The following is a 15143-nucleotide window of genomic DNA, read 5'->3' as shown; positions in this document are numbered from 1 at the left end:
ACTAAGACCTCATCAAGTCCAGAGAAGAGTATATGCAAGTCATTTGCATAGAAGTAATATTATTCTATGTTCTGAGAAATCCAAATAAAGTCAAAGCAGATAGACTCTTTTTCTCCAATCCATGATTACAGAGTTGTACTACCTCATTCTGTGATTACAGAGCTGTAATATATCTGAAGGCCCCACCTAAGACAGATCCTTGCATTGACTTTCAGGCAGCAGCATCATGAAAAAAATTTTACTCAATGTTTCTCATTGGTTTTTCTCAGAGCACATAGCTCATTCATCAAAGATGTGCTCATCAGAGCCACAGTGCAACAATGCCCTGAAACTTATGCGTAAATTTATGTATGCTGTCAATCATACTGCTTCCAATATAGTTACACATGTTCTGAAACATATTAATTCAATATTTCAATAGACAAGGGACAGTTGAGAGGTGACTATAAACACACTGTTTTTCTTTAAATTCACTGCAGAGATTTAAATGCAGTATGAGAATGTCCTGAAAATACTCCACAAACATTTTCCCAGAGCAACAGACTTAAAAACAGATAACAACTTAGAAACAATTATTTTGGGAAAATTGAATTATTATTGAAACTGTGAGGGAGGAATATTGTTATGTGACAGCACAGTGTTTGTAGTTACCATTAGCATAAATATGCAAAGAAGTAATTTCGAGTACTTTATACACTCCTCTTTGAATGCATTTAGTTACAACCATAGTTTGATTTCCTGGATGACAGACCTAAAAGTCTAACCAGAAAACAAGAAGTAAAATTTACAGAAAATCTTCCTTTTATTTTTCTCACCCAGCTACGCTATTGATCATAGAGATATCATTGCTTTTGACTTATTGATATAAGTAGTCTATAGTTCTAGCAAAAGGTATCAACAGAAAAGTAGCACTGAGTAGTACACCATCTATCTTGCTTCAAATGAATGCTACAGCACATAAACCTGTTAGATTCAGATTATACTCTCTTGTGCTCAGATTCTAATAAACATATTCATAACAAAAGTTACCTACACCTGTGTGGGTTGAAGCATACCCCTAATATCAAAATATCTTAACCTTGAGCCTACTGTTTTAATAAAGATGTCCAGGTAGATCAATGGAATTATTTTATTTTGTATTCCTTAAAATGGAACATGGAGTCATTTATGACTGACCAGATTCTCTTTTTACACAAGACAAAAGATGATCCTCCATAATCTGCATTGCAGAATGTAGGTTTCTTATTGCAATGCTTGAATATTATTCAATATGAATTGCTTGTATTAATATGAAAGAGTCCACCAGGATCTAACAGTGAGCACAAAAGGGGAAAATTAGACCTTAAATGTAATGTCAAATCAGTGTCCAAGGGAGGAAGCACAAATATTTATCCATCCTGACATCTGATTCTTCAGTCAACCACATCACCTACTAGTCTTACTGTCTACAGTAAAGCTGTCAGAGAAATGGAATAAGTTTTTCAAAATTTTTGTAAGAAAATTTCTGTTAAACTAAAGGCATTCTGAGTTGATTTTTACTGTTCAAGAAATTTGTCTTCTTTAGTTCCTTAGAGATTATCATAGCATTGCTTTAATGTATGAGTTAAGCTACAAATAAAGAAAAAATAGAGTAGAAAAGAATTTTAAAATCTGAGAATGATTTAATTATTTTGTTCATTTTCTTTCTCTCTTAGAATCAATCTTAAGCCTTTTCATATTCAAGACATACCCAACTTTTTGCTTATTTCTTTAAAATATTATCCTGCCTGCATATTATCAACAGATCTGGGCTACAGTTTGTCAATGTGACAGTAATGAGTGGTGTTATGACAATAAAAATTTGGGGAAAAACCTGTGTGACCCTAGTCAGGGATTCTTTTCTATACTCACAAATAAATGAATAATATAATACAAAGAAGGAATTCCTTTGCTACAAGGCCACTATTAGACATGACCTTGTATTCTTTTTAATTATTTAAATGTATAAGGATTAAATGGATCATTGAAATAAAAAGTTTAGAGAACAGAATAGAAGCGAAGCTGCAATCTCTTAAATTTTATCCCCGTTGTCAGTATAGCATATTGATATTGTGCATTTGCATTATTGAAGTATGAGTTTTAATCTTATGTCATTAATTTTTAAAATCTAATGATTTTCAACCTGTAGCCCACAGGTCTTCTAAGTGTCTGTAAAAGGCAATTGAAAAAAAAAGTACATTATGAACAACACTATAGTAATTCCAAGGCACACTCTTAAATCAGGAAGGTTTTAGTCATCTATAGAGTAAAAAGAAAAATTTCAACCTTTCTTAAGGTAAAAGGTACCTTTTGAGTAACAGCAGTATTATCTGAATCAATTTAAAGTAAAACAAACAAAAAAAAAAAGGAAGAAAAAAGTTGATCTAAAGTTCAGATAAAATCTCAAACTATACAGCTAAAATGGATTATTTTTTAAAACTCATAAAAACAATAATTATTTTGTCTTCTACATTATGCATTTTGTGAAAACCTTAAATGTAAAAAAAGAAGTCCTAAACAAACCGCAAATATATCTTACCAATGATAAAAAGAATTTCCACTGCAATGTCACTGACAGTTGTGCTTCGAGTTGTAGACAGCTCATCATGGCCAATAAAGCAAACATTGTAAGGTACAGTCACAGCAACATAAAACGTTGCCAGTAAAATAAGCCAGTCCCAGCCAGCTTTAAAAGTGCTAAAATGTAACAGTATGAATTTGGATTTTTTTGCATCTGAAACTTTGTATTCTGGAAATGCTGGTTTATCTACAAAAACATTCTGAAAAAGAGAGAAAAAATGAAATGAGACAAAACCATAATCTGATTATACAGACACATTTCTTCCAATGAAGCCATTTGGGCTTTTTTTAAAAAGCATAAAGAAATATGACATATTCATATATATAGGCAAGAACTAATGCTTTTTTTTTTTTTTTAATGCAGTCCTCACACTTATTTAGACAGATGGTTCAGTTGATGGAACAACTTTTGTGAATGTTGGGGCAGGAAAAGGTTCAGTAAGGAACAGATTAAATAGAATGAGGAGGGGACTGAATCTAGCAACCTATTTCTTCCTCTGTTGGGTGAATTCTGACTGAAGAGCAACGTTTTCCTTCTGGACAGATGAGCTAAAGCTCTGTCTTCATGAGGACACAGTACTGCAAAAATAGGAATAAACACATAGAAAAGAATAGATAGTGCTAAAGAAAAAACATCCTTCCTATACATATTTTAGTGCTGTGGGGAGGTTGTTTCAAGATTAAATCTAGCCTGGTCCTGTGTACTGAACAGCTAGAAGTAGTTGGAGCACCTCTCCTGGTTTAGTTTCATCTGAGGGAATCCAGTTTGTGTGCCTGAGACAGCTATGAACCACAGCACAATTAGTAGGAATAATTTTTGGATTCTCTTTAAAATTGCACTCTTGATCTAAACCAAAATACAAATGTAGACCCACCATATTACAGCTCCAGAACTGACTATCTTCACTCTTCACTATACCTAGCTTCATCATGTGTCTCACGCCTTTGTCATCTAACCAGCAAAGGTCTTTGCAACAATGACTTCCGTCTCATACACCAATTCTATAAATTCTTACCTTTCATCCTTCAGAGTTTTAACAAAAACCACCTGCCTTCCTGAAAAGCAACATGTGCTACATGAATTGTCTTGTATTATTTACTAACAAAATTCTTGCTCACTGTCATTGTACCCCTGGTTAATGCTGTTCCAGTAATGAAGAGCCTCACAAAACAATATTGTTGTTTTCAGCAAGCCAAGATTACTTCTGATCTTGAAGTTATTCATTACGAATATAAAAAGGCAACAACGTGTGATTGCAGACTTAATCACATTTGCCTTGCCTGTCACAGCCTTTCTTTTTGTGTGTTTGTTTGGAAATACTGATGTTCTTGCCTTCTCCACTCTTGGTTCTCATTCATGAATCTTAGGGGCTGAATTGTCATCGTTGTTAACCTCAACCCATTTTTAATCACAGGTAAGAAAATGTTACTCTTATGACTTCCAGTTCATAGCTCTAAAAATCTATGCACTAAAAGTAGTAAATTAGTCTGACAACAAATGTTTTAAACCAGTATAATATCACTTGCACTAGGATTTTAACAGTACAGAAAAGTCGACACAAGCTATTTAAAAGTCTTGTTCCTAAAAAAACATTACTGTGCTATGAAAATATCACTGGAAGACCTGGTCATATTTTGCAGATTTTTTTTTTTTTTTAATTTTTACTCTTTTTCAACATTTAACATTGTTTAACATTTTTAGCTTTTTAACCTTTTTTAAAAAAAACCCTTTTTTTAACATTTAACATTTACATTCAACGGAAATGACTGTATGCCCTTTGAGGCATATACCAGCTGTGGATTTTCATGTCCTTAATCTATTCCAAGTTTTTTCTACTTTTGAGTTCTAATGAAATAATGTCTAGGAGAATATATCTGCACTGCTGCTTAATTTTGGTAACCAATGAAAGGAACATGCCCAGTGGCAGATCATCTTTTTAGGGTGTTCATGGATCTATAACCTTTAGCTACTTTAACCCCTGTCTGTATTCCATCCTTCATTTAAAATAAAACAAACAAACAAACAAACAAGACCATTTTCTTCTTGTGGCTCTGTCAAATGTTTTAGCTTTTCAATGATAATGATACACAAATAAGAAACTAAATACTGTTCTGAGAATTTAATAAAAAAGATTTCTTTTTGCTGCCCTTGCTTCTAATAACTATAAGCTCTCACTGCTGGAAGAGGCTCTCAGATATTATTCTAGCAAATTTAAATATGTACATCCTGATTTCATAGGTATCTCCAGTCTTCCTCTGCATTAACTTTTCTCCTGCAACCTAGTTCCATGGAGTAGAAGAATTATTCTTTCTCTTGAGCATATTTCTTTAGAAGTCTTTCTGCTGCTATGTTTTTGGATTTGTCTATTGTTTGATTTTTTTTTTTTTTTCAATATTCACAGGGTGTTTAGGAACTTATTTCTTATAGCTACTAGGGGAAAACAAAAGTAATTTAAAGAAAGAAACATTATTACTTCAATTAGTGAATGAAAAGATAAATTTACTCTGCTCAATGTTGGAGACATTCACATGAAAAGCTGCCTAATTGAACTGTGGCCTTCTGGAGCTTACACTGCATAGGGATTTTTAGCTAGAGTAACACCTTCAGTTTCTTCATTATTTTCTTGGCAAATAGTTAATTATTCAAATGAAATAATTGGGAGAGTAAGGAAAACTGGAAACTAAAATAAAATTGGGAGAAATTTTACAATATTGCTTTCCTGGAGTAAATAAAGAGGTCCTTTCCAACCCCTACAATTCTGTGATTCTGTAAATGCACTGTCTTGCTATATGAAGTATAACAAATACTATAGTAAGTAGAACTGCACTTAAATGTACTCTACTTTATTCCTTTTTTTACTATAAAATTATGTCTAGGGCATTTCTCAGGTACTCACCAATATTTTACAGTATTTAAAAAAAAAACAGTACAAAGAGTACTCTTTTTTTTGTAAAAAAGAGAAGAATTATACCTACATTATTAATTTTTAATTTGTTCTTCTCTCTTCTTTGTAGATGTCCAGAGATATGATAAAGGACAGCTCTACTCCGTCTTCGTGCTGACTCAAAATGTGACCTCGATCTTCCTCTTCCTTTCCATTTTTCTGCAGAACAGAAATGAGAGCCATTAAATATCAGGAAATGACACTTAAACCTTTGGGAACTGAACTACTGACATTTTAGACTTTGGTAGAAATAGAGCTAGATGTAAAGATTATACACACCTTTTCTTAATTTTGCTTAATCTTTTGCAGCTAAGAAAACAAATCCCTCTCATGAAGGGCACATAAAAATCACTGTAAAGTTTTAATTGTCAAATGCCTTCTTGCAACTCAGAAGTAATTAACTACAACATATAATTTCATAGATAAGAAAATGTACTCTTTGCTGTTTCAGAAAATCAAATAGTGATTACTACCAAGACGCAAGCATGGCTAGGAGTAACCACCTAAAATGCCCTTAAGGCTTTCCTACTCTCTCTTTTATTTCAGGGAAAGAAAAAAACACCTCTCATGGTGTACTTTTTAAAAACAAAGAATCTGACTTATACTACGATTCCATTATGTCAGAGTACGCTAATTTTACAAGCTTGCTCATTAGTAATATTCAATTCTTATATTCATGAGTTTAGACTTCTTTTCCCACCACATGGTCACAGGCATAATCACTTGACACATTCCTTGGTGACATGAAATCCATCAAGAGTAAAGATTGAACACTGTTTTGGAAAGATTTGTGGTTTTTCCCTCCATTCAGATGTCTGCAATTGTCAGTCATGGGATCAAATTTTGTTCTTGCTTAGACAGCAGTAAATTCAAAGCAACCCCAGTGACTCTGATAGAATTACAGTGAATTGATGCCACAGTAAATGAAAGCAGACATTTTGTGATGTGTCAAGATTAAGAAAAAAGGAATTATGGGAATAAAGGAAGAAGCTGTCTGTCAAACAGGTTTAATTAAAGTCAATTCAATGCATACAAATTAAGGCAGGAAAAAAAAACAAAAGCCCAAAAACCAATTAGCAGAGACAGAAATTAACAACAAGCAAAATAGCTACATCTTGAAACCTGCCTAGAAAAGCAAGAAAGATTTGAATTATAGAAGACTGATATATTTTTGGCTCTACAACACAAAAGCATACGTAAGATGAAGTGTAGGAAGCTAAACTTTCCAAATTTCTCAGTGAAGGTTTCATGTAATTCATGCAAGAATCCTTGCTAGCTGAGGATTTTTCACATGTATGGAGGAAAAGGGGGGGAAAAAATAAAAAAGGAAAGAAAAAGTGTTACACTGCAAAACTGAAGAGCTACTTGAAAGCTGGAGAAGGCAGATAGAGAAGCCCTATACTTCCCCATCTCAACTTGGGTGCCTGCAGGTAGTTTAGAGCTACAACATGTACAGGTGCCCACTATAATGAAAGATAAAACAAAAGGGACTATTTCAGAAAATACTCAACTAAATGAATGTGAGATTTTTAATTTTCATCTCTCAATCATTGAACCATTTAAAACTAAAAATAATTTTTAAAGTGATCTTAAATTCTGTGTGAGAGCAAAGAGCTTATCTCTTTCTCTGAGTAAAAATGAATTTAAGTCTATTAAATCAGGTCTCCACTGTAGTATTTGTCATCTGTAGTAGTCTGGTTTTGTCATATGACTTTGAAATTATCTTTAAAACTTTTCCCAGGCCTCTCTTTGTTTCCTTTCTCAACTTAATCTACCATATTGGTTGAGGCCATTAAGTTTACTCTACTGCCTTGCAAAGTAGTCAATAAAATATACTTCAGGTCAGCTATGAGGCAGGCTGAGAAAGCAGGCAAATACCTTTCCCAAGTTTCCAGTCAGCACCACTGTCCTGGTTTTGCTAGGATAGAGTTAATTTTCTTATTAGTAGCTAGAAAGCACTGTGTTTTCGTTTCAGTGTGGGATTGGTTATGAGAAGAATGTTGATAAGGTACAAGGACATTGTATTTGGGCAATTTGCAAGTGCAAAGGACTGGGAGGGGGAAAGTGTAGTAGTTAGCAAAACCCAGAATTGACAGTTGGATATGCCATATCATATCATATCATATCATATCATATCATATCATATCATATCATATCATATCATCATGTTCGGTATATTAACAAGAGCTGACTGGAAAGGAGGTGGATTCTCTTGGGAATTGCTCGGGCTCTCTCTCCAGGGTTTGCAGCTTTGGGGTCCCTTTTCACTCCTCTGGGATTGCTATCGGTGGGTGTTGAGCAATTGTACTATGCATCAGTCATATATATATATATATATATATAGTTGTTACCATTTTTATTATCATTACTATTTTAATTTTGGTTTACTCTAATTATTAAATTATCCTTATCTCAACCTATGAGTTTTCTTACCTTTACCCCTCCAATTCTCTCCCCTGTTCCCTGGGAGGGTGAGTGGGGAAGGGATGCAAGCAGCTGTGTTGTGTTTGGCTGCCAGCCAAGTTAAGCTACCACAAACACTTTGAGGACTCTTAAGCTAAAGGCTTCATCCTCATGATGCCTGATATCTAATACCTCATGTCCTTAACCTACAAAGCACAAGATAGTCCATCCTGGTAGGCAGTAGATATATCATCCCAGGTGATGTGATGTGTTGTGAGACCCACACTGAATTGTGTTGCAGAAGGCAGGCACAGTGCCTTCAGGTGGAGTTTCTTCAAGTACTTCCAGCATCCCCAGCAATACAAGGCTCTTCCTGTGTGGAAGTGGATTGCTCTAGCTCTGGTCAACGTTGCAGGCTTTCTCTTTACCCTGCCTAGACCTCCCATGTCTTTTCAGCAGCTCCTTTTTCCAGAATAACGTGCAGCTTTTAAGATATGGATACAAAATTGCCTGATATACTAGTGTAATAATGCCTTCAGGTCTTTTTTCTTAATAATTCCTAAACTCAGATTTGCCTTTCCCTTACATGCTGAGCACTGAGTTGAAAGTTGGCCATAACTCCATCTCTTTCCACAATGGCAACAGTTACTATGGAGGAAGTCAATGTACAAATATTCAGCTAACATTGTTTCTTTTTTCTTATATATTTATTGACACAGATTTTTCATTTTCTCTTCACTCTTTAAACAAAACCAAATTCCTTATAAGAATTCTATACTTATTAACCTACTCAGACGGTGGGGCTTGATATGGCACTTAGAATCATACCAGTTACATATTTGCACAGCAAGTGACTTCCATCACATGCTGATTGCACTATTTGCAAAGGCTAACAGTGTCTTTATGTTAATACTAGAAGTCGCTCAACTCCTAGAGACAGCAAAGCACAGATAAAAAAGGAAAGTGTGACATTCATTATGAAGTAATAATATTTTTCTTTTTTAAAAAGAAATGCTGAATATTTTTTATTGTAGTTATTAGCAGTGAAAAAAAAAATCTGAATTGCCTGTGCAGATAAGATACCATCAGAGAATAACATCACCTGAGCACATGTCAATAGCTTATAACATAATCAATACATGTTTGTGAACTCTCTTGCTTTCTGATTTTCCCAGTGCCTTTAGGAAAAGAGGCACAATCCTGGTCCTTTTTATCCTGAACTATATTGTTCACCAGGTGTGCCTTTGTATGTATGTGATTTTTGTCTGGAACCTTCATTCTTTTCCTATCATACTCAGTTTACAGATCATTGTTCTGAAGGAGACAGTTTATTTTTAAAAAACATATAGCTGTTTCCTTCAGGTTCTTTAAAAAAAAAAATAAAATAGGTACCTGACAGACTTGCTTTGTCTTTCCATGTTCATCTTAGCAAAAAGATACAATAGTAAATCCAACCATAAGCAGAAAGTCACTTAAAATACAGCTGTTTTATTTTTACTCTATGCTTAAAATCAAAAGGATTTCTCATCTCCCCAAATACTGTGAAAAATCATTGCTCTTAAAAAAGCTCAGATTTGGGGTTCTGTTTCCTGATGCTTCTACACACCCCTTCCTGTGTGATGGTAATTCCCCAAAAATAGCTCTTAAAAAGGATGCTTTGCAATTTAGTGTTAACTTCCCTTTTCTTTGATTAGTAAAGTACTAATAAGTTTTTAAAATCTTCTTGCTCTCTTTCTGTGTTTTTTTTTTCTTCTTTCCAATGTAATTAGGCATAGCATCACAACCATCACATATGACAATCTCAGAAGTTTTTTCTAAGGAAAGAAACTAATGACAAATCTCTGCCAGTCTTAACATTAGTCTCATAACAGCTTAAGATTTCTTACAGTCACGTAAGTGAAGGTTGCAGAAAAATGTACAGACACATGCTTTTGTAACTGCTGAATCATCTGTTTGTGCTTTTATAAGAACATGAGGCATCAATCTTCCACTTAAAGTTAATAGGAAGTGGAGGTATAACTCTTTTCTTGTCTCTTTGGAAAAAAATAAATTTAATTCTTAGGGATAATTCAGAAAAATAAAATCTGACAAGTTCTGATAAGATCTACTAAGCATAAACTGCCCTAGCAATGCAAAAGAACTGTAAACTCAGCTTTACTAACCAAATTAAAGCTGAATCTATGTCTGCTCTCCTTCAAAGCATATCAGAGTAGTCAGAACATAACACTGCATATAATCCAGAATACTTTGTGGTTTATAACGTTCTCATTCCCTAATTTAGGTATAATACATTTAAATCCTTAAAATGTAAAATAAAGTGTTTAATTATCAAATGAGAGATAAGACTCATACTGTTCTTTTAGCCATGAAGTTCAGGTGGTAACAAATAAAAGACATCATAACTCCTTCCTGAGACAGAGCTGGACCTGGAGGAGGGGTGCCCAACACATGGTCAAGGGAGCCCATTGCAGTCTGCAAACTCCTGGGGACCTTCTTTCTCAGGACAACTGAGAGGGTGACAGGAATCAGATCACAGTCCAGGTACTCTTCCACAGGCACAAGCAGGCTGCACCCAAATACCACCCTGCTCTTGTTCTAGGTTTCCAGCCCCATGTTTGGTTGTAATTGCACAGGTGCAGGAGGAAAGTAAATCCAACACATACAAGCAGAACCACCATAATCTTGTATAGTGGACTCAAGCTGTCTACACTGAGTAACTCTGAGGTGACCCAGAAGCATTATGCCCACTCCATAGCAGACAGGTTGTGGTATGAGACAGACCATAAAATGCATCTCTTTCCAATAACTAAAATAAGTTATCCTACTCTGGCCAGGAAGGTTGCCCATTATTGACAAAAAATGTCTCAACCTTGGCATTATTCCTCGTTTTTTCACAACATTAATTTGTATCCCTTCAAAAGAACTGCCTTCACTTTTTTTTTCTCAGGTTATGCATTATAACAATAGAATATGCATTAATTAAAATCACTACCTAGATTTCCTTCTGGTATGATTAAATGCCCTACATGCTCTTGTACAGAAACATCTCCCAGTCTGATAACGGATCATTATCACAGAAAGTTTTCTATACAAGTGTGAATGGATGCAAAAAATAAAATTAAAAAAAATATCTAGCATTTCATCCATATTACACAGGAAAATCCAAGTGATTTATCTGTTTTTACCTAAGCAATCATGAAGTTAGAGAACAAATAAAAGCAACCAGTGCATCAAAAACAGTGCACCTCTCAAATTTAACTCAGAACACAATATACTGGCAATATGTGAATGAGGTAGAGATGGGTGAGGTAAAGTAGTCTGAAGTTTTAGTCCTGGAAACACATGCACACCTGAGTAACTTTGTTCAAAGAAGGTAGTTCTACAAAAAACAATGGGACAGAGTATTCCTAAAGGCTGTGAGGCTGCAGTCTCAGAACTCTCAGCAGTATTTCTGCCATTTTTTTCACTCCTTTGAGTACAGTAGCCATTCACAAGAGTTCACTGCTAAGAACAAGATCATAAAAGTTTGTTGCTTTTTTACATCTTCATAACCACATTATCTCCACGGTCATGGTTAAATTCCAGCCCCAACTGCTTGATTGCCACTGCTGTCTTTTTTGCTTGTCAGTTGGGACTGTTAGACTTAGGGTAAGATTAACTCAGATACATTGACTATGCTCTTCAAACAGTATAAATATGACCATCTCAAGTCATGATATACAGTAAACCTGATTGATCATGTTGGCAAAAATAGGAAAGACAGTATAGATATAGCTATCGTTAAACACTGCAAGGAAGAGCTCTGAAGAAAAGCAGTAAGCTACAACCAGATGGCTCTGCATTATATGATTTCATAATCGTGTAAAAATAGTTTGTTTACCAGCTTATTACTACACAATTAGAATAATCTCACAAGGGGGAAAATTGTAATTTTTTATTAAACCACCAAATTTGAAACATGTCTATTGATTTAACTGAAGTGAGTGGTCATATGTAGTTCTTACAAAATGTAGTGTTGAATTTACAACTGGGCCATCACTTATTCTTTCAGCTGTTTTTTTATGTGATTTTTATTTCCTGGAACAGGTTGTATTTCACAGAGTGAATGCTAGCTTCTGGCCAAGTGATATGCTCATTTATCATTATTAACAAAAATATTACTGTAATAATACATAAAATATTTGAAATATTTTTTAAAAAACTCTAGGCTTAAATATTTACAATTGTTTAATTTACTGAGAAACTTTGAATTGACTTCAGCAAGTGTTAATGTCTGTCTTTCTGTGCAAGGATGTATTATTTAAGGACATAATCTCACTGAATTTAAAGGTGTTTTTTTTTTTTTTCTTTAATTCAAATAATTCAATCACATACCTTATTTACTGATATTTTGTGCTCCAGAATATTTGAGAAAGGTTATTTGTAATCTGATGTGATCATAATTTCACAATAATTGATCTTTGGACAAATTAATCAAAAAGAAAAAGATTTCCATAGAAGTTGACAGTAAAGTATAACCTTGCTCACTGAAGTGAAAATAGGAATATATACATCTAAATAATTTCTATCTTATGATGAAATCAAGTCTTTTGAAAATGAAGACTTGTTTTCTTAATATATTTATTATCAATTCAGAAACAGATCAGTCACCTATAAAAATATTTTGTGGCCAATACAACTTGACAAGAGTTAAACCCAGGGGGGAAACCAGCTTTTTAAGAAAATTAGTTTAAAAAGCTAAGACATATATAAATAAAAAAATCTATAATGTGAAATTAGTTTAAAAAGCTAAGACATATATAAAAAAAATCTATAATGTCCGTGAAATGTTTCATGTAGTCATTGAAACACCCATAAAGTATCTCTGTTTATCTCTCAAGGAATGAAATTTTAAGACTATGAAATTGACTGGTCATAAATCAAACTGTTATACAACCTTAATTATATAAGGTAGGATGGATGGTTGGCAGTTGTAAAACTGTCTTTGCTACAGTTAGGCAAAACTCACCTGTAATAGGTCTTATTTGCTGAGTCTTTATAGGACCTCAGAGTTATAACTCCTCAGAGTTGCTCTGAGGAGCTGCAGCATGAACTACATTCAGTAGAACTGCAATTACAGGTGAATTCTGCAAATGGTCCAAGTCTCTTTATTTGTCTTTCTGAACACAAAGTACATATGCAATATGCATTCTAGTCCTTATGGTCTCTTAATTAATAAAATGTAAGACACCAGGTTGTGTCTATGCCTGTGAAAGTCTTTAAAGACATTTTCCTTTCCAGATTTTTTTACATAGAAATAAGACTTTTATGTACAAAGGTTTGCAAACCCTCTACCTCCTCAAAAATCCCTCCCTCACCCCTCGAAAAAAACACCTACCACACATACAACTCTGAAGAGCTCTTCTAATTGGCAATGTCCATACTAAACATATTCCCTATTTCTTCCATGCATTCTGTTGTGAGTCTCACATGATTGAGCTAGCAAACTCTAAAAGGGAATTCTGAAGATACTTTCCAGTATGCCTGACATAATTGAGTCCAACAAACAGAAAAACACAAAAATTAAAAAAAAAAAAAAAGAAAAAACCCAAACAAACAACTTCCCCATCTCCATAATTTGTTAGCTTGTTTTCTAAGGAAAATCTAGAGGAGATTGCATGAGTTTATCCAGAAACTGGTGAGTCAATGAACTATTTGGTTGCTAATTCATATATTCTCTCACCCTTCCAGGATATCCCAGAATGCATTCTGCTGCTCTGCATTTGTTCAAGAACTTTTTCTCATTTCATGCCACATATACTGCAAAGACCATTTTCTCCTCACCTCCAGAACATACCCTGTGCCTTTCTGAGAGTTGCTGGATGGAACTGCCACTAGCATTTAGCACTTGTTAAAAAGCTAAAGCAATGGCCATAAAGATTGATATGCCTCTAGAGGTTCAAGGCTCAAATACAACTTGCTTGCATAAGAAGGTGGAAAGGGGAGAGGGAGAGCCTCTATGTGCTCACATGTATTGGCAGGAACAGAGAATAGGAAGGTAGCTCTATTTTTGTTCCCTAAGTGTTTACACTCTCATGCATTGACCAGAAGGAAAGAAGCTTCTCTTTACTGAGAGCAAAACAGACACAGACCCTTCCTACTTTGATGGTCAACCAGGAGCAAAGTCATCATAGAGAGGATGTAACTGAGTCACTGCAGAATAAAAGCTTCCCCAATAAGTTCTTCCTTTGGGCAGTGGGAAAGTTGGGGTAAAACTGTGCTTCTGTTCCACCTCCTGCATCGACAGAACTGCATGGTGCCTCATGCATCCTGAAACAATTTTATCTGCTTTGGATACTGTACATCTAGGTGACTGTATGTCCCCCTCTCAATATCCTACCTCCTGACAGGTGTAAGGAGCTTTAAAATGAAAGGTTGTGCCTTGAATATTCAGGGCTGTAGCTTGAGCAATCATGAAGTAGCTGAGATAGTAATTAAGCAGAATAAATCAAAGTGCACACTACAGAATTTTTAAGAAGAGCTCATCCCTGCCCCCAATAGACATTTTTTACATAAAAATCTGGAATGCAAAATGGTTGGCACGTGGTATTTCACTTCTGGCACACTGAAAAGAACAACCCCTCCCTCCAACAAATGCATAAGCAAAATAAATCTGTTTTCTTAGAAATTTGTATAGACCTAAGGATTAATGAGAAACCAGAAAAAGCTAGCCAGTTAAACCATAACACCACAGCTTAGTTTAATCTGTGGTGGGAAAGTGTAGTCCAGTTTTTAATCCAAATTATTACTAGGATAAAAGTATCTTTGCCAACAGGCAGGCCAACCTGGCAAGGAGGCCTTCAAACTATGAACAATGTAGGGAGAAGATAAACAACAAACAAGTGAGGAAGTGGTGAGGTAGACTGACAACTGGCTGAACTGCTGGGCAGTTCAGAAGACAAAATCAGAATATTCTCAGTGGTGCACAATGAAAGGACAAGAGGCAATGGGCACAAAAATGAAATATGTGAAATTCTCTTTAAATATAAGAAAAAATTTTTTTACTTTGTGAGCAGTCAAACACTGGAACAAGCTGCCCAGAGAAGTAATCTTATAGGTAGGAAAAACATATATTGTTGAAAGCAAATGACACAGAATCACAGAATTGCAGGGGTTGGAAGGGACCTCAGGAAATCATCTAGTCCAACCACCCTGCCA

The 15143-nt window shown here is 34.8% G+C and overlaps 1 protein-coding gene across 1 annotated transcript in view; it reads right to left on the bottom strand.

Moving 5' to 3' along the window:
• The window catches only part of KCNH8 (potassium voltage-gated channel subfamily H member 8), a gene marked incomplete at its 5' end in the record, with an annotated part of 99752 nt that extends 94050 nt beyond the window's left edge, over positions 1 to 5702 (bottom strand). Inside the window, 2 exons of the mRNA XM_010173913.1 lie at positions 2558 to 2798; positions 5575 to 5702. Of these exons, the coding sequence (XP_010172215.1) occupies positions 2558 to 2798; positions 5575 to 5702 (369 nt within the window). The remainder of the gene's footprint in view (positions 1 to 2557; positions 2799 to 5574) is intronic.
• Between the last annotated feature and the right edge of the window lie 9441 nt (positions 5703 to 15143).

The sequence above is a fragment of the Antrostomus carolinensis genome, unplaced genomic scaffold, assembly GCF_000700745.2.
Source record: "Antrostomus carolinensis isolate BGI_N321 unplaced genomic scaffold, ASM70074v2 scaffold3128, whole genome shotgun sequence".
Classification (NCBI taxonomy): Eukaryota; Metazoa; Chordata; class Aves; order Caprimulgiformes; family Caprimulgidae; genus Antrostomus; species Antrostomus carolinensis.
The sequence above is the reverse complement of the archived record's forward strand: the minus strand, read 5'-3'. Positions and strand labels throughout refer to the sequence as shown.